Consider the following 20,159-nt stretch of genomic DNA (forward strand, 5'->3'; position numbering starts at 1 on the left):
TCCGAATGTTTTGTAGTTGCGTCATTCACAGCGGACGGTGCGTCACTGCGTCGCCGGCCTATGACGTAGATACCTTGTTGCTCAAGCATCATTGGTGTTCGCCATCATGATAACACATCGTGATCAGGAAGCTGCGGTACCACATATGGAGGGTTGGTTGTAAAGCACCGTTCCTGCACACCGAGGCGTTAACCTGGCGCGGAGCACATTTCGTTCGACGTTCGTGGCTGCGGGGCTTTTGGAAATATCGAAGGAAAGCTGAACGGGACAACGAGGTAACTAAGGTTAGCATGCTGGCTGTCCTGGGCTAGTGTTACCTATGACGATGCTAATGCTAACGCTACACAGAGAGCACCGAGTGGTCAGCAGGCATGGACCCGATTTCATCCTATTGCCTAAACCCCAACGTTATATATGTTTATCGCACCTCCTTTCCACCAGTATCGTCGCCGTTACATAGAACGCAGGCGTCAGAATGAGCTTTCAAAACAGTGCTGTGGAGGAGCCAGTTGTGGTAGCTGCCTGAGTTCCACAATAGTGTTCCTGTTGCCCAGAGCCTCCATTGGTTTGCCAGATTTGTGCCCCCCCCCCTCTCCCAGTAAACAGTTAATTCAAAAGTACAACTCACAAGGCACGTGTTCCTGCTATCATGTAGATTTATGCTTATTAATTATTTGCTGTGCACGGTCATGTCAGCTGTTTGACAGGACCCGCAGCAGCTGGGTTGGAGCAGTAAAGCAAGTTGAAATGTGCTTTTATTTATTTAAATTCCCCTTTTGGTCTAAACTTGTTGCTTTTATTTATTTCCATCCATTTTTTACCCAAACAAGTTTATCTTATCTATTTTCACCCCCCTTTTGGCCCAAACTAGTAGTTTTTATTTATTTGCACCCCCCCTTTTGACCGAAATCAGCTGTTTTTTGTTTTTTTTTGCATCCCACCTTGCCGCTAGGGGCGTGTAAACCTTGGGCACAAAAGGCAGAGAATAATAGGGAATGGGGAATAATAACATATAACACTTTATTAATCCCTTGGGGAGGGGTGGGGGTGTTAGAGTAGAAAAACAGTCAAAGAGATAAATCAAATGTAAGTATACGTCTATTAACAAGGAGTAGCTCTGCTAAATAGTGAACCCAAAGGTGGTGGAAAGGCCAAAGTAAGTAGAAATGGTAGCAGTGTGTTGGTACTACTGGTAATAAGCTAGTATATAGTAATGTAGTATATAGCTAATAGATAGTAATGATGTATACAGCCATGTTTTAGAAGTATATCTATCTGTAGAGTAAACACTGAGTGTGTGTAGTAGTGAAAATAAGTGGTATTTGATAAGATTAGCAGCCCTACTCATAAGGATAATAGTATGAATGCTAATAATACTAATAGTGGTTGTACCACTAATATACACATAATGTTAGGGTTTGACAGTAACTGTTGCCTGGTTGCCCTTGGCAACCAGATTGAGTCAATTGGCAACCATTTCGTGGACTCTGGTTGCCCCCTTCGGAAGCCACTTTTTTAAACAAAGGATAGGGACGGCAAAACCTGCACTCCAAAATCAAGAAATTTCTTGCATTAGTGATATTTAAATACTGCTGTTACAGTCAGAACTAGAACGCTGCACGTGCGTTGGTGTGTTCGCTCACGTGTGCACCGGTGAACACAGGCACCTGTTTTAGAGACAATAGCGAAGAAATTAAGTTGTTTGACTGTGGAGGGGTTTGACTGACCCATCAACATCATAAACTAATGTGCAAACTGATTTTAACTGACAAAGAACCAGATCAACCTGAACAAAAAAAGGAAATTAGTGAAGTCTTGGGAGGCCAATCTGATTTGATGCAACTGTCCAGCGACAGGACGGATCAGGCATGCAGGAGTTTGAAAGTTTGCTCTATTAACATAGCATTTGATTAACACTTTGGATATTAATGTCTGATCTTAGTATGTTATATAGTAGGGCTGTACCCGTCTCAGAATTGTCAGTCTAATTGGATTTGACTGTTCAATACGAAGATTCAACTATTCGTTCCTTTTTTTTCCCAGTTCAAAAAACACACACAAAGTAAAAGTGTGCGTCATGCTCATAGTTCAGTTATAAATCCTCCAAGAAAAAAACAACGGCATTGTGACAGACAGCATTAATAATGAGCATGGTGTAGACCTCGTCTGGTGGAGAGCTACTTTTAAATGGGAAGATGCAAATTAGAATCTACCATTGTTAAATGGAAAAAATAAAATGTATATGGTGAGCATATACTGTACATGTGGGTGTAAGAGAGAGACAGACAGGTTCTAAGTGTTATCAAGCCAAGTGTGACCAGAGGTGTTTCTTCCGCCCTGAAGATTCAAATTCTGTAACGTATCAGATAAAACCCAAACGACAACGATTTTTTTTCACTTTAATTACCGTTACTTTAATAAAGCCTTTAAACATTCCTTTGTCACACTTTCATTATTAAATGGACTTATGACTACATAGTATCTTAATTACTCAAAATATATGAAAAGTTAGTGTTGAGCCCTGCTTGCATCAATCCGTCAGGCTGTGCTATGGCGTCGGCGTCTGCCAGTGTGGACTCCAAGGCAGAGCTGACTGCTCTTCTGGAACAGTGGGAGAGAGAACAGCAGGGCAGCACCACAGAGCTGGTCAGCATCCTCACCAAGTGAGTGGTTGGCTGTTTTGTTTCAATATGGAATTATTTGAGCCACAAATTTAGATTTCTTTACAACACCTTATGTATGCACCGAAAATATAAATGTTTGCCTCCGATTAAACTTGCAGAATCTCTGAGCTAGTTGAGCGGGAGACTGAGGAGTACCACAAAGCTGATCCAGATCCGTTTGATGACCGCCATCCTGGTACAAAACCCTAGACATGATCACACACAGTGGCATTATAAATTCATTAGGATCAATTTATGATTGCACGTACATTTCTATTTTTTTGTCTTGGTCAACAGGGAGAGCTGATCCGGAATGTATTTTAGGACACCTGCTGAAAATCCTTTTCAAGAATGACGACTTCATGAATGCCGTAAGAAAGAATTGTGTTTTTGTCAAGAAAGTTGTGCTCATGTTTAATGCAGTGAATTTAAATCTGAGATTGGAAGGTCATTTCCATTTTGTTTTTCTTCATTCCCAGCTGGTAAATAGCTATGTAATGACCAGCAGAGAGCTTTCCCTGAACACGGCAGCCTGTCGCCTCCTGCAGAACATAATGCCTGGCCTGGAGACAGCTGTGGTGTTCCAGGAGAAGGTATGCTATTCATGCGCACATGAACACTTGCACTCATGGGTTTGATTATATTTGCTCAAATGTCCCTGTGACTGCCCTTCCAAATTCTCATTTATTCACAAAAAAATGCAAAGATATAAAGGGTTGAGTGAAAGAAAGCGTTGGACATTATAAATGCAACTGAAGTTTTAACAACATGATCTTCTGAATATGTGTGGGAGTCACCAGGTAACTCATGACACAATACATTAGCCACAATAACGATGGTATCATGATACAGGCGTTTCCCCGGTAAACAATACATTGCAAGAAAATCCTTGACGGTTCATCGCAATATCTGTGTAATTGAAAAAGGAAAAAATATGAAAACACCATTTTATTCAGTGCGTTTTTACATACGGTCTATTTCACAGAATTTCCAAAACCAGAGATAAAACAAGGTACATAGAGCATGTTCCATATTGAGTGTGTTTGTCCCATCAATATTGTAGAAGCCAAAGTGGGCCCAAACTTTAGATTTAGAGCAGGAAGGTGGATCTCTGATTTTTCCACTATCTGCTCTCTTTATTGAGTTTTTCTTCCTGGCAAGGTAACTTCACCCCACCCTCCCCGACCTTCCCCCTTTATGCTTTAGGAGGGAATAGTGGAACGGCTGTTTAAATGGGCTCAGGAGGCCGAGCAGCCACTCAGGATTTATGCAACAGGCCTGCTTGCCGGTGCGATGGAGAACCAGGACATTGCCGCCAACTACAGGGAGGAGAACTCTGTCTTGGTGCGTATAAGTAGTAAATCCTGCCAACTTAACTCACTGAATGTTGAACTATTTATGTAAATTGTTGGACATTGTGTTTAAAAAAACAAAACAAAACAAGAAAAATAACCCTTTATTAGCAAATTGAGGCTACAATGCTGTGTACTACTTTTTCCATCCAGGTACCCCTGATGCTGCATCGGCTGCGCGAACTTCAAGACAAGGACGCTGAAAGCAAGCGGGAGTTCAAGCGTCCGAGCCCCAGGAAGACGCTGGGCGAGGCGCTGCTTCCGCTGGATGAGGAGGCCGTCGACGGCGGGTTTGAGGAAGCCTCCTTTGCGCCGGATAGAAATGGGGCTCAGGCGGAAGAAGAAAGAACTGAGCAGAACGGAGAGGGAACTTCATTCTCTGCCATCGAGCCTGAGAACGAGCTGTCTTTCCGTTTCAACTCCCCTCACAAGACCAGCAGCTGTGCCAGCTCGGCGGTGAAAACTATGATGAAGCCCATGTCTGCAACGGGATCGCTGACCCACCAGGACATGTTCGACGGCAGTAGTTACCTAAAGAGGAAGGCGGAGAGGGAAAGCTGCCGAAAGCCCAAGCACAAGCTGAATTTTTCTTTGCCAGACCCAGAGAGGAGCTTCAGTGAGTTGTCCAATAGCAGCTGGTCCGAGATGAGCCCCTGGGTCATTGGGAACAACTACCATCTCTATCCTCTGACCCCGGAGATCGAGCAAAGACTCATCCTGCAGTATCTCACGCCTCTCGGGGAATATCAGGAGGTCGGTCCAGCTGCACCACAAATCAACACCAGTAACATGTTTGGTTATACTAGTTGTTTATTGGTTTGGCAAACGAAGAGGATATATTGCATAGCTGGGGGGAAAAAGCGTCTGACTGGCTCCCCAAACCTACCAGCAGATGTCAGTCTCGCTCAACATTTGTTAATACATCCAACGTAATAAGCTTAATTTTCAATATACTTGAAGTGCAGGGGGGCACACCAGACACAAATGGCTACCACTTGTTATTTTTGAAAAAACCATAATTACAAACCACCAAAAAAAAAACAAAAAACAACTCAGTGGATGCTGCGGAATGATTGTTATCCATAATTCTGTAATAAGTAAGTAAAGGCATTTTTTTTTCCCTTGTGCCTCTCCCTCTGCCTTTTTTCCACAGCTCCTAGCGGTGTTCATGCAGATGGGCGCGCGGGAGCTGCTGATGCACTACATGGATCTGAAGCAGACGAATGATGTGCAGCTCACCTTTGAGGCTCTCAAGGTTGCCGGTCTTCTCTTCTTTTTTTCTTGCCACAGACTTAATCAAAGTGGCCGAATGTTCTCATTGGTGTTGAACCCGAGCAAACCCAAGCCCCTTCCACTCCCACCACTCTTGTGTTTCTTTCTCGATCGACAGTACCTGGCATCTTTGCTGCTGCATAAGAAGTTTGCTGCAGAGTTTGTCGCTCACGGTGGCGTCCAGAAGCTGCTGGAAATCCCCCGGCCATCCATGGCTGCCACCGGAGTGTCTCTGTGTCTTTACTACTTGGCCTATAACCAGGACGCTATGGAAAGGGTATGTCAAATATAACATGATATCCTGTTCCCAGTGGTGGAAAGTAACAAAGTACAAGAATTTTGTGACTGTACTTAAGTACATTTTTCAAGTGTCTATATTTACTTAAGTATATTCAGTTTAGGAAACTTTCGACTTTTACCCCACTACATTTTTACTTTACTACATTTCTAACAAAATATATCTATATCTGAGTACTTTTTCCACCTCTGGTTGTTCCACGAAAACACTTATGTTTCTTTTTCTGTGAGCGCACCACAAGCAAGTTGCTGTTTTTGTCTGAAATCCTGTTTCCCCATTTGTGTGCCCCCCCCCAAGGTGTGTATGTTGCCCCACTCCATCCTGTCAGATGTGGTTGGCTACACCTTGTGGCTTCTGGAATGTTCCCATGCATCCGGCTGCTGTCATGCCACGATGTTCTTTTCTATCTCGTTCTCATTCCGCGCCGTGCTGGAGCTCTTTGACAGACAAGATGGCCTTCGGCGCCTTGTCAACCTGGTAGGAAAAAATAAAAAATAAATACACACACACATACACACACACATACATACACACATACACACATATACATACATACATACATACATACATACATACACACATACATACAGATGTGTGTGTGTGTGTGTGTGTTGTGTGATCTCGTTGTAACTTCATTATGAACGACCAAGCTTGAGTAATTCTTTCTTTGAAGGGCTCTCATTCAAGCAAATGGAGAGAGGGGGATGCATAATGACATGCACACTAATAATTCACATCAATAATATGTTTTTTATGGCAATAATCAAAAAATATATATTTTGATTATTGGCATAACTATATTATTGCTGGTAATCAGATTTTAAGATTACACTTAACCACTCTCAATGAAAAGGAGAATCACAAATTGACGCATATATAGACAATGGATATGTACATATACTGTATACGTGTCAGGTTTCTCACATGATATAAAGTTCAAGTTCAAGAGACTATTTGTCACATACTTTGGCGAACCAAATTTTTCCAGATCAGCACGTTGGAAATCCTCAACCCCGAAGATCAGGGGGCTCTTTTGAGCGATGATGAGATCTTCTCCAGCAGGCAGACAGCCAAGCACACCTGCATGGCTCTGCGCAGGTACTTTGAGGCCCATCTGGCCATCAAGGTGGAGCAGGTCAAGCAGTCACTGCAGCGTACAGAAGGGGGCGCTCCCATTCACTCCCAGCCTTACTACAAGGTTAGGACATGAAATAATTGTGTGTGTGTGTGTGTGTGCGTGTCTGTCTCTTGGGATAGTTTTGAATTTTTTTTTTTTATCGAAATTCTTCTTTAAATGTCACCATTCTGGTGCATCAGTAGTTTCAGATTGAACGGATCATTTAGCAGCTAATGAGCTGTTCTCGTTTCCTGTAGTGATGATTGACGTCTTTGCGTTTCCCCAGGCGGTGAGCTACAGCCACGAGCAGGTGGTAGAGATGGTGGAGTTCCTGATCGAGCACGGCCCGCTGCGACTGTACTGGGAGCCAGCGGAGGTTTTCCATAAGCTCTCCTGCGTCCAGCTTCTCCTGCAGCTTATCTCCATCGCCTGTGAATGGAGGACGTACTACGGCAGGTACAAACCACACGTTTGTCGATTGTCCTTTTGAATCTATTAAATCATGCAGAATGCATTCATTCATTCCGTTTTCTCTCTCTCTCTCTCTCATGTTTTTTTTCCCCACAGGAGCGATACAGTGCGCTATGCCTTAGACATCCTGAGCATCCTGACAGTCGTTCCTAAGACACAGCTGCTGTTGGCGGAGGCCGTCGCCGTGCTCGACGAGCGGGGTTCCACTGTCTCTACTGTCGGTGCGTGCTGATGTCATTATTACTCACTTTACTGCTTCTGCTCAAGTTCAAGAGATTATTTGTCGTATACGTACACATAGGGTCATATATATATATATATATATGCAGTATAATTGATTAATCAGTCAAAAAATGTATTGAATATACTTTTTTGTAATTTAATATTTGGCATGCCATGTGTAAACATTTCCAATATTCCTATTTTCAACTCCACTGAGGTGTAAATGTCAGAACTTTATAACTTTAAAGTTAAAAACATTATTTCTCATTTTCCAATACATATTTCAGTTACAATTTCATATATATTTAATATTGTTCACCATTATTATTATTTTTTTTTAATTTTTTTAAAGAAATGTTATTATGATTTCATGGTTTAAATTAATTAAGTCAAGTAATAACAGAAGGTATTGGAGGCAGATGATCTGCTGTGGCGAGCCCTAACGGGAGCAGCCGAAAGCAAAAGAGGAAGAATAAAAGTATACCCGTTACTTTTTCATTCTGATGGTATTTTGCGCAACATTACTTCACTATACCATCATAATGAAATACACTGCGTTCCAAATTATTATGCAAATTGGATTTAAGTGTCGTAAACATTTAATTTTTTGTTTTTCAATTAAACTAGTGGTTGGTATTGTGTCTCAGGGCTCTTTGGATCACTGAAATCAATCTCAGACACCTGTGATAATTAGTTTGCCAGGTGAGCAAATTAAAGGAAAACTACTTAAGTAGTACGTTCCACATTATTAAGCAGGCCACAAGTTTCAAACAATGTTGTTATGAAAAAGGATCTCTCTGCTGCCGAAAAGCGTCAAATAGTGCAATGCCTTGGACAAGGTATGAAAACATTAGATATTTCACGAAAACTTAACGTGATCATCGTACTGTGAAGAGATTTGTGGCTGATTCAGAGCACAGACGGGGTGGTGCAGATAACGGCATAATGAGGAAGGTTTCTGCCCGACAAATTCATGGGATTAAGAGAGCAGCTGCTAAAATGCCATTACAAAGCAGCAAACAAGTATTTGAAGCTGCTGGTGCCGCTGGAGTCCCGCAAACCTCAAGGTGTAGGATGCTCCAGAGGCTTGCAGTTGTGTATAAACCTACTATTGGGCCACCCCTCACCAATGCTCACAAGCAGAAACGGTTGCAGTGGGCCCAGAAATACATGAAGACTCATTTTCAAACGGTCTTGTTTACTGATGAGTGCCGTGCAACCCTGGATGGTCCAGATGGATGGAGGAGTGGATGGTTGGTGGAGGGCCACCATGTCCCAACAAGGCTGCGACGTCAGCAAGGAGGTGGCGGAGTCATGTTTTGGGCCGGAATCATGGGGGAGAGCTGGTAGGCCCCTTTAGGGTCCCTGAAGGTGTGCATATGACTTTGGCAAAGTATACAGAGTTTCTGACTGACCACTTTCTTCCATGGTACAAAAAGAAGAACCGTGCCTTCCGTAGCAAAATCATCTTCATGCCTGACAATGCACCATCTCATACTGCAAAGAATACCTCTGTGTCATTGGCTGCTATGGGCATAAAAGGAGAGAAACTCATTGTGTGGCCCCCATCCTCCCCTGACCTCAACCCTATTGAGAACCTTTGGAGCATCCTCAAGCAAAACATTTATGAGGGTGGGAGGCAGTTTGCATCAAAACAGCAGCTCTGAGAGGCTATTCTGACATCCTGCAAAGAAACTCAAACAGAAACTCTCCAAAACCTCACAAGTTCAATGGATGCAAGAATTGTGAAGGTGATATCAAAGAAGGGGTCCTATGTTAACATGTAACTTGGCCTGTTCAGATGTTTTTGATTGAAATAGCTTTTGATTTCAGTAAATATGACCTCCCAATGCTGCAAATTCAACAAATGACCATTTTCAGTTCTTTATTGTTCTTAATTGTTTTGAAACTCTTGTGCATAATAATTTGGAACAGTGCATTTTGAGTTTTTTATTTTTGAAAAAACTACTGTTATCATTGGGATAACATTTGAATTGTACCCTAACGGTTGATGACTTGAAAATTATACTGACTTATACTGGAAAATCAGAGAAAAATATCATTTGCATAATAACTTGGAAGGTGGTGTAGATCATGCAGTGCATTACCTTTTTGGAAATGGGTTTCACACCACCCACTGGTTTCCCTCCACCAGGTATGAGCATTGTGCTTGTGGTGGCCGAGGGCGAAGTGTTTGTGAACGACGCGGAGATCCAGAAGTCAGCCCTGCAAGTGGTCATTAACTGTGTCTGCGCTCCGGACAAGCGCATGTCCAGCATCGGCAAGTTCATCGCAGGGACCCCCCGCCGCCGCCTCCCCCAGCAGAGCAAGTCCAGCGAGAGCGTGCTCACCAAGATGTGGAACATAGTGCAGTCCAACAATGGCATCAAGGTGGGGGGATGGCTGCTCTCAAAGCTTTAATGACCCAAAATAGTGGGTTAGAAAAGATTGATATATCTTTATCCTTTAATGATATATGAATTAAGCCACACTAAGCAACATTTCCCTATTGTTCCCATCGTCCAATTGATATATTTTCGACCATCTTCAAGATTTCTTATTCACTTCAAATTTGCAACAGAACACATGTCCATGTGACCTGATTGTGACTATGATTTATTGTGATTATGATTTTTAGGTCATTTAGCCACTCAGGTCTAAATGACCTAATGTGCCACCAAAAGTCTGGAGTTTGTTAAATTATTTTCTATATTTCCAGATTTTCCTTTCAATTTTCACCATAGTGACATCTCATGACCCCCAATGTCTTGTTTAATTTGAATTTTAGCTCATTAAGCCTTGTTAAACTTTTTGTAGCCCATTTTCATAAAAAAAATAATTTTAATATATATCTTCTTTTACCAATGGTGGTAAATGTGCTGCCCCACAACTATTAGTATGTCCTGAAAAGTAGCTTCTCTTCGGTTTTCTTGGTTCTCACTTCACTATTTTTCAGGTGCTCCTTTCGTTGCTGATGGTGAAAATGCCGATCACGGACGCCGATCAGATCCGGGCTCTGGCTTGCAAGGCTCTGGTTGGCCTGTCCCGCTCCAGCTCTGTCCGGCAGATCATCAGCAAGCTCCCGCTATTCAGCAGTGGACACATCCAACAGCTGATGAAGGAGCCCGTGCTCCAGGATAAGCGCAGCGAGCACGTCAAGTTCTGCAAGTTTGCCGCCGAGCTGATCGAGAGGATCTCGGGCAAGCCGTTGCTGATCGGCACGGACGTGTCCCTGGCATGGCTGCAGAGAGCCAACGTGGTGGCGCAGTCCAGGATCTCCTTCCCCGAGAAGGAGCTGCTGCTGCTCATCCGGAACCACCTGATGGCCAAAGGTCTGGGTGACACGGCCAACACTCTCACCAAGGAGGCGGACCTCCCTATGGCCATCATGTCCCACCAGGCCCACCCTACGTCTACCTTCCCCCCCGTCTCCGCCTCACCCGGCTCCTCCACTGTCACGGCCCTCCCCCGTACGCCGCGCTTGGCCAACGGGGTCGGGCAGCGGCACGGGAGCCTCAGCTCTCACTCGTCCACGCCGATGTCCGGCCACCCGCAGCCCCGCCCCTCCACGTCGCAGCCCGTCACGGCATCCGCCGCCGCCGTCTTCCCCTCCACATCCGTCACCCACTGCGCCAACGGCTCGTCGCTCCTCGGCCGCATCGTGTTCACCCGGGAGCGTTTGTTGGCCTGCAGCACGCTGAGCTGCAAGAAGCCGCGCGTGCTGCGGCAGAAGTCGGACCACGGGGCCTTCAGCCAGAGTCCGGCTGTGAAGAAGCAACTGGACCGGCACCTTCCCTCCCCCCCCGCGCTGGACGGCATCATCACAGAGTACCTGAGGGAGCAGCATGCGCGCTGCAAGAACCCGGTGGCTACCTGCCCCCCCTTCTCACTGTTCACCCCCCACCAGTGCCCTGAGCCCAAGCAGAGACGCCAGGCGCCCACCAACTTCACGTCCCGACACACACGACGGGTTATATATCCCAAGTACGGAGGGGTGGACGGGGGCTGCTTTGACAGACACCTCATCTTCAGCAGGTAGACGTCCGACCCTGAGGAGACATTGTTTGTTTGTTGTTTTCTGAGTGTAGAAACTAAGTGCTTAAAAGATGGGTTCTATTTTTAAACCCAGTCCTTTATTAAAATATTGGTTACCGTCATTTATGACTGTTCATAGCACAACATTGCTTAGCATTTTACAACTAAGAAACTTACCTTTCTGCTGCAGCTTCTCCCTGCTTGAATGCAGTCCAATGGGGCAAGTATATTTGGTCTAGTAAAATCTCCTTTAAGAACATAGTCTTTTCAAGGTTTATTTTGCACTTTTCTTTGACTATATCTGCGCTAATGAAGGAAATTACAAATAGGAAGTTGTGCTGATTCCACTCAGTAACCAGCTGTAGCCAATGATATGCTTTGGATGTATTACAAAGAGTAGTTTTAAATAAAGAGATTTAAAGTTTTTAAAGGTTTGAACATTTGCTTCATCGGACTGCATTTAAGCACGGTGAGAAGCTGCAGCAGAGTGGTAAGTTTCTCAATGGTAAAGCGAGGTGCTGGGGTGAATAGATATAAATGATGGGTGCTAACACAACAAGGCCTTGGCCAGGTTGAAAAATACTGAACCTATCCTTTGAGAAAAGTTAGCTGCAAACTGTAATCTTATTTTTATTTATCTGCCACCAGGTTCCGGCCCATCTCGGTGTTTAGGCAGGCCGACGAGGACGAGAGTGGATTCATGTGTTGTGCCTTTTCAGCTCGCGAGCGTTTTTTGATGCTGGGGACATGCACAGGGCAGCTCAAGCTTTACAATGTGTTCACAGGCCAGGAGGAGGCCAGTTACAACTGTCACACCTCAGCCATCACCAACCTGGAGCCCTCGCGGGTCAGTGGAGCAGCGCCATTACTGCTTTTGCAGCGTTTGATCCAGGAGGAGGGCAAATTGGCCACCTGCTGTTGTTTTTTTTTTAACAGGTGGTCACTGTCAAAGGACAAGGAGTAGATATGAAGTCACAACAGAGAAAAAGCTAATTGAATTAAAAAAAAAAAATAATAATAATTATATATATATATATATATATATATATATATATATAGATAGATAGATAGATAGATAGATAGATAGATAGATAGATAGATAGATATAAAAATATATATATTTTTTTATATTCGGGATGTCTTGTAATACACCTTGTTGTAATACCGGTTGTGCTTCTTTTGCCTTTCTTTGGGAAAATAACATCTCGTTTTCTTCGGTGCAGGCCAATTTCAGATCGCCTTCTGAAACCAAAATACATATTTGCTTTCACCTGATTTGAGTCCGATGATAGTTTTTGGGTTGATTCTAGTTTCAGTGAATTTCAAACAAAGAGGCAGGCAGCGATTCCTAGATTTAGCAAAACATCAAGCACCTAGTCATTATTTTTATAATGTTATTATTGTGTTATCTGTGTATCTGGATACTTTGAAGTGAACGTTGTGTTTGCTGCTGCATCAGGATGGCTGCCTGCTTCTGACCTCAGCGTCGTGGAGTTACCCGATGTCTGCACTTTGGGGGATGAAGTTTGTGTTCACCATGAAGTAAGTGACTACAACAACGACATTCACGTAGTAGTCACTTCTCTTTAATTGCTGAAATGTATAGTTAACAAATTTAATATTTATTCATGTTCAAGTCAGTTAAGCAGGATATTTTTAAGTGTTGTCACGTCATATATATATATATATATATATATATATATATATATATATATATATATATATTTTTTTTTTTTATGTCTGTGTTTGCACAGTACCGTGAAATCCAGCAGAGTCTGATTTATTCTTTACTTTTAACTGAGCACACCTTAAAGGCTACCTCTCGCCAAATTCATTTAATTACCTACCTTTAACCCCAATTTTTTTCCAAAAGGAGAATGGACAAATTGGTAGTAGATTCACATGGAACAGTAGCGGCGGCAGGCAAAACTACTAGTTAGCACTACCGTCAATAATGGCGAGAAAAAATGATCATAGTGACCATTTTTGCTCTCCAAACCAAAATTTCAGGCAGAATCAGTGTGAACAAATGGCTTAATTGGGTGTGCCAACCTGGATAATCGTCGGTTTACAAAGTACAGTTTGAACAAAACCTTTCGATGCTAAAATCATCCAATTCAAAAGAAAATCCATGTCGCTGATTGTTGGAAAAACAACAAATCGCTCAAAAATGCACAATCTTCTGGAGGTGGTCTTTACGATGTGGTTAAATTGCACACGCCAAACGCTCTTCCCATTGTCTTAAGGAAATACTGGAGTTCTATCCACTGTTCATCCATATCAAACAGAAACAGCTTTGAGGCTTCTAAAGTTTTTCAATGCTAACAGTTATCATTTTCTTTGATTTAAAATAATAATTTCATTATTTATTTATTTAGGCATTCCTTTTTGGGTGACCATTATGTGGAGTTCAGTAAGCTGTCTCAAGACAGAGTCATCGGCACAAAGGAACATGTAGCTCATGTATGTCCACTTTGTTAATAAACATTTCAAACCTTTGGCACAAAATACATAAAGGTTCCCGCCGAACACAACCGCTGAGCAGACGCTGGTCTTGGCCTCTCTCGTTTTGGCAGATCTACGACATCCAGACGGGGCAGAAGACACTGACCCTGAACAACCCCGACCTGGCCAACAACTACAAGAGGAACTGTGCCACCTTCAACCCGACCGACGACCTGGTCCTGAACGACGGCGTGCTGTGGGACGTCCGCTCAGCGCAGGCCATCCACAAGTTCGACAAGTTCAACATGAACATCAGCGGCGTGTTCCACCCCAACAACCTGGAGGTCATCATCAACACAGAGATTGTATCCTCAAGTCTTAATTTCCTACATTGATGTTAACAGCCAGAATAACACTGGATGCGTGCTTGGCGCTTTGTGAATCAAGAGATTTCCTTCTTTTCTGAAGGAATCGGTTTTGGCGGGTATTAACTAGGGCTGGGTAAAAAAAAAAAAAAAAGGAACGGGGGGGGGGGATCTATAGTCCAATACTACTCAAGTCTCAATTGTCATATCCGTAATTGATTTGGAAGTTATCTAACCACTTTCCACTGAATGAATTCCAATTGAATTGAATTCCATATGAATACCAATATGTTGAATACCAACATAGTCAAAGGTGAGTTGAAATATTTAATGTATGTATGAGACTGAATTTGTTCCGTGAAATATTTTTGTAATACACATCAGATGGGATGCTGACAACATGGCAGCCATTGTTATTATGCAGACCTGCCAACCTGTACGCATTTTGTGTACCAACCACGCAATTCTTGGCCAACATACGCAGGAATGAAACGCCAGCTGAAACCACGCAAAAAACAACCGAAAATTGAACGTGAGCTGCATCGGCCGGTTTTCAGCTTATTCGGCCGTGAATGGTGATTGGGCGAGTGTCAGATTTATCACATTCTGTGCCGGTCAAATTGACACGGCCGATACTGCGCTCATGTACTGTACTGGTGAAAATGTTCCGGTACTCAAACCCGATACCAACGTAGTGTAACATAGTTGCGTAGTCCACGCTCAAAAAAGAGCGAAAGAAATAAGATGTCGGCTGTTTGGAGGTACTTCAAGGTAAACAAAGAAGATTAGATAAATTATTTATCTATCGCCTGACAATACTCATTGTGCAAACTCATTGTGCGTCTCCTGCGGTCACAGCTCTGCTCCGCTTGCGATGAAAGCTTGACTTTCATTTGAAGTTTGAACTGAACATTTCCATGTTAGTTATATGTTGTGTCCTAGTAAAACTCAGTGAGAGTTAAAGGTTGAATTAGACTGAAACTTGGTGACAGTCCCATGTTCAGTTTTATTGGAACTCTGTAAATGTTCCATGTTGTAATTTGTTTTATTGGAACTCAGTGACAGTTTCATGTTCTATTATTGTTCCACAGTGAATAATGAACAATAATTAACACACAGTGTCAAAATGTCACCATTGTGGTAACTGAAAGTTGCAGCAGTAGTCCATATGTGCAGCTGTCCTATCAGGTGAGCGTGATCAGATCACGTGATGTATTTGTCGTTGACGTACAGCAGATCGGAAATCAGAATTGGCAGGTCCGACTTTATGAATCTGAATTAACCAAGAAAATTAAAATGGGTGCATCTCTAGTTGGTAAACATGTTCGGTAACTTTACGAGATGATGCATTTGAAGGGGTATACTGTATGTAGTTACCTGAAGTAGCTTGCATACGATGTGCATTACGATGTGAGGCGGCTACGGTGTGAGTAACTGATGGAGTCATTTAGCTGCAGTAACTCAAACACCACGGAGACTCCCTGTTACACTGTTGTGGTTCTCAAAATATTTTGCCAAGGTTGGCAGGTCTGCATTATGTATAAAATGCCAATATATGAATATAGTACCATGAGCCATCAATAACTGATCAAATCGGATCATGACCCTTTTATATCAAAATTGTATCCGAGTACCAACCTCTTTTTTTAAAGTTTTAATCCCAACTAAATTTCAAATAGTCTCAGTTGGCTTCCTGGCAGTAGTTTCAAAAGTTCTATAGTAAGTGAAGGGATCCTGTCGTTGGTTCCTTAATGAGCGTCTCAGTGGGACCTGCGCACCTTCCACCTCCTCCACACGGTGCCGGCGCTCGACCAGTGCAGGATCGTCTTCAACAACAACGGCACCGTCATCTACGGAGGTAAGCACCCCGGGCCATCGGTCGCATTTTGCGCACCTGTCTCCCTCTCCTACGGTACCGACAATATGCACGCCGGCAATGGGGTGCACAAGATCGGCGCCCCAAAACAGTGTGTTTTTATGTAGGTTATTTTATTTTACTCCTTTATCCTCTCCTTAAGGAACCAAACAAGTCCGTACGGAACAAAACGGTGCGTAATGGGGACACTCTCCCTAAATAATATGAACCGGGCTACAAGTCCCCACACTGTTTTAACTTGTTTATTTATGATTCCCCTTATTTGTAATTCCCCATTGAAATGTTATCCCTGCGCAGTTTGTAAGGGTCTGTTTGTTTTATCCTGTTATTGTAATGCACACTGACTGGAGGAAAAACAAACAAACGTCTGCTCGACATGAGGAATCTCAGTCGACCGATGGTTTCCCCGCTGATGATTCGAGGCGGCAGCCCCTAAATTATATCCTTCAATCCATTCTCTCTCAACGGCCATTGCAGGTGTCAAAGGTGTGTTTGATGCAAAGCGGATTATTAGGGTGTGTGGATTTGTGAACATGTTGTTGGGCATGTTAAGGTGTGGTTTTGGTTTCGATGCCACAAGGTCCCACCGAACCATATGGGCAGAAGGCTGAGCTCTGGGCTGGCAACAGAGAGAACCAGCTGGCTCCCAACCCCCCACCACACACACACACACACACACACACACACACACACACACACACACACACACACACACACACACACACACACAGAGTCCAACAAGCCATACAACTACCCATAAGCTATTGAGCAACATAGCACTGTAGTTTGAGTCTGGTTGCTTTAATTTCCGTGTCCCGAAATTCCCAGCGATGCTGCAGGCCGACGACGAGGACGATATGATGGAGATGCAGATGAAAACCCCCTTCGGCTCCTCATTCAGAACCTTCAATGCGACCGACTATAAACCCATTGGTAAGTCTCAGATGCCAATGGTTTTTTTTTTTTACGGGCGTTGATTTTGTCTCACCGTCAAAAAAAAAAGACACTTCAGTGACTTTTTGACCGCTCACACATTTTTGTTTTGCTCTCCTCTCAGCTACGATTGATGTCAAGAGGAATATATTCGACCTTTGCACGGATACAAAAGACTGCTACTTAGCCGTTATTGAGGTGAGCCTCTGTCGCTGTTCTAATCTACGATGCAGTTTATTGTAATATAATTTGAATGCGTGTAGAAATTTCCATATGAAATCGTGTTTGTTGCTCTTTTCGTCCCACAGAACCAGGACTCCGTCAACACAGACACCGTGTGTCGGCTCTACGAGGTCGGCCGCCAGAGGCTGGCAGAGGAGGAAGAGGAAGATGAGGAGGATCAGGTGAAGGATCCGGCCTCCTCTCTTTATCTTTCTCTCTCAGGACACACCGGGGTTTCTTGAATCCCAAGATTTTCATTTTTTGGCCGATTTCTTTTTCAACTTCTCACACGGTCGATGGGCCTCGCACATTCCTGTATTACCTTTTCTTTCTACTTTCAAAGAAACAAAAAGTCTGACCGTCCCTAATGGAAACGTGCTGTGCCAGTGATGATAAACAGATCAAAATCATTGATTGAAGGGAGGCTCCGCCGTTGCCAGCGTGGGATGAATTTTTATTGAATGAAGCCCCCCCCCCCCCCCCCCCCCCCCTCCCCAAAATGGTTTTCAGGTGAAAGGGCTCCATTGATAATGATCATAACCACGGCTTGTGAAGCGGAGAAGAGAAAGCGCAAAACTGTACGACAAAAAATGGTATCACATGAGTCAGATATGTGGGTGAGACGCCGCAGTGACATTTCACCTTATTGTGCATCGAAGTCATTCAGTCTTTCAGTGGGGATGCTGGGATGTTGTGGCTGGTCTAGAAAAGAAACCTGGATGATCTTGGAACCCCGTGGTACACAATTGGTGTTTGGGGGGCGGGGGGGGGGCATCTCAAAGTACTTTGCTTTGCGTAATCAGATTACTTTATAAGCAATGTATAACATGCCGTGCTGATTGTTTTTAATTCAGCAGTTTGAAATAGGCCGCGTTACTCGCTCATCGTCATTTTCGATGAATCTGTTTTGTGAACAGGAACGGCCTTGTAACCTTTCAATGTAAAAAAAAAGAAATGCATCAAAATACCTACGTGGTGAACTCTCAGCCCCATCACACCTTTCAACACCCGAAAGAACGGATCGTGAGGTTTGACCAATAAGGTCATACTGTACATCCAAAGCCTCGGTTGTTACAAAAACCCACACTTACTGGGAAACGCCAATTTGGTGGTGCTGTTATTTTTGTTATTGCATATTTTAACCAAAATGACGACACAACTGAGACATAATGAGAGAAGATTAATTAAGTCTTTAACGAAAAATAATTTGAGGAAAAGTATTAGTATCATAGAAGTTTTTTGTTGCTGTTGCTTTTACTTAAAACGAACAAATTTCTTCATTTATATATTAAATGAGATGTACCAGAGCTGATTGGGAGTGATGCAGTAACCTGTGACTCATTAATGTTATTATTTAATGTTATATTTATTTGTTCCTTCTTGTCAGGAGGACGACGACCAGGAGGACGACGACGACGACTCTGACGAAGACGTCGACACGGATCCCATGATCGCCGAGCTGGAGAACGACAACCGAGGGGAGGAAGACGACGAGGACGAGGACGAGGAAGAGGACGGGAACGACGACTTCTCCCCCTCCGACGACGAAGAGGTGGCTCGGCTGCTGGAGCAGGACGGCGAGGACGAGGAGGAGGAGGAGGACGACGACGACGACTCGGACAACGAGGACGCCGACCTGGGCGGTGAGAACGGTAAGAGGCAGTCCGCGGGGGGGGGGGGGGGGGGGGGTTGTCGAGGGGTCGTGGGCGCCGGGTTCGACCCGGCAACGCTGAGCCGGCGAGTTCCAATTTCTGACTTGATTTTCTGTGAAACTAAAAATTCTCTCGGCGGGGATTTAAAAACTGCACGCTCATGCGAGTTTATTGAAGTTGAGGGATTGACAGGAAAAGCGTGAGCTTGAAAGAGGGGAAAAAAACAAAACAAAACAAAGGGGGGGGGGGCTGAAAAGGGCCGAGCTCTCAGACGCTCTCAGAGGACGTGTCGCAGAGGGCTAGTTTTTGCCTTTTTGGCAGTTTTCGGTCCTAGCCGGCATGCAGCCCGTGTATCCTCCCGACTTCTAAACGTGTACTTGACTTTTATTTATCAACCCAGCAGACAGCTCGGACAACTCCGACCTTGAGGATGACATCATCTTATCCCTGAATGAGTGAGGAGCCGTCCACATCCGGGGCCGTGGGACTCGGATGGAGATTCGGGACTCGTAGCCGGAGGAACGCCCGTGAATAGAAAGAGGACGGTGGAAGGCGGAGACACTTTGGCGCACTGCCAGTTTTGCAAGCCCGGAAGGTGTCGACGCCTAAAGAGCCCGGAGAGAAAGGAGGAGCTTTTTAAAAGTGTCAGAGATCCGGGGTGGGGGGGGGGTTCACACAAATTGAAAAAGATTGTATATGATTTCTAGTTTTTTAAAACACCTGGAGTTTTTATAAGTGAAATGGTCCATTTGCAGAAAAGTGAAAACTTTGTTTTTTTTTTTTTTTTTTTGTTTTTTTTTTAATGACAACAGCACAGCTCTTTCTAAGCGAGCCTTTCCATTCAATATGGACCCTCATGCATCTTGTTACGAGCTCTCTTTTTTTTTTTTTTTTTTTTTTTTTTGCCACAGATTTGTGACCTGGAGTTAAGAGAAGGCTAACCCCCCGGGAGTCCAGATCGCGGTGGCAGAGTGTAAAGTGTGATACTATGAGATTGCATCAGAAATGAAGTTGATCTAGTTCACTGAAAAATAAAAGCCGCGCCTCGCACTATGTCACGAAGAACCAATGACCAAAATGAATTACACTGTGGTGCCCTCACTGACTTTTGCCTCTAGATTTGATTGTAATAAAAAAAAAAAAAAAATGGAATTCATTCTGGTGCTCTTCAAATCTGGAAGAAGTTTCAAACGTTTCACTCAAATGTACAACACAGCCTTAACCGTTGCCCACTAT

General features: G+C 43.8%; 1 protein-coding gene across 3 annotated transcripts; it reads left to right on the plus strand.

The window, feature by feature from the left end:
* Nucleotides 1–2,550: 2,550 nt before the first annotated feature.
* dcaf1 (ddb1 and cul4 associated factor 1) lies at nucleotides 2,551–19,546 on the plus strand (the record flags this gene model as incomplete). 3 transcript variants are annotated; one of them, XM_080015426.1, is made up of 24 exons in its annotated part: nucleotides 2,551–2,663; nucleotides 2,783–2,859; nucleotides 2,961–3,034; nucleotides 3,143–3,256; nucleotides 3,870–4,007; nucleotides 4,169–4,768; nucleotides 5,169–5,270; nucleotides 5,406–5,564; nucleotides 5,883–6,062; nucleotides 6,574–6,783; nucleotides 6,989–7,158; nucleotides 7,270–7,394; nucleotides 9,551–9,786; nucleotides 10,352–11,430; nucleotides 12,079–12,277; nucleotides 12,890–12,972; nucleotides 13,809–13,893; nucleotides 14,007–14,240; nucleotides 16,005–16,098; nucleotides 16,945–17,049; nucleotides 17,174–17,247; nucleotides 17,358–17,453; nucleotides 18,659–18,923; nucleotides 19,324–19,546. In XM_080015426.1, 24 exons carry the CDS (start codon nucleotides 2,551–2,553, stop codon nucleotides 19,380–19,382), a joined length of 4,671 nt encoding a protein of 1,556 aa, XP_079871552.1. In that variant the 3' UTR covers nucleotides 19,383–19,546. The 3 variants fall into 3 exon arrangements, with proteins under 3 accessions (XP_079871552.1, XP_079871553.1, XP_079871554.1); XM_080015427.1 differs by having other exon boundaries at nucleotides 19,327–19,546; XM_080015428.1 differs by having other exon boundaries at nucleotides 18,659–18,914.
* Nucleotides 19,547–20,159: the final 613 nt, after the last annotated feature.

This window comes from Zeus faber (assembly GCF_960531495.2).
Source record: "Zeus faber genome assembly, chromosome: 15".
In the NCBI taxonomy this organism is placed as follows: Eukaryota; Metazoa; Chordata; class Actinopteri; order Zeiformes; family Zeidae; genus Zeus; species Zeus faber.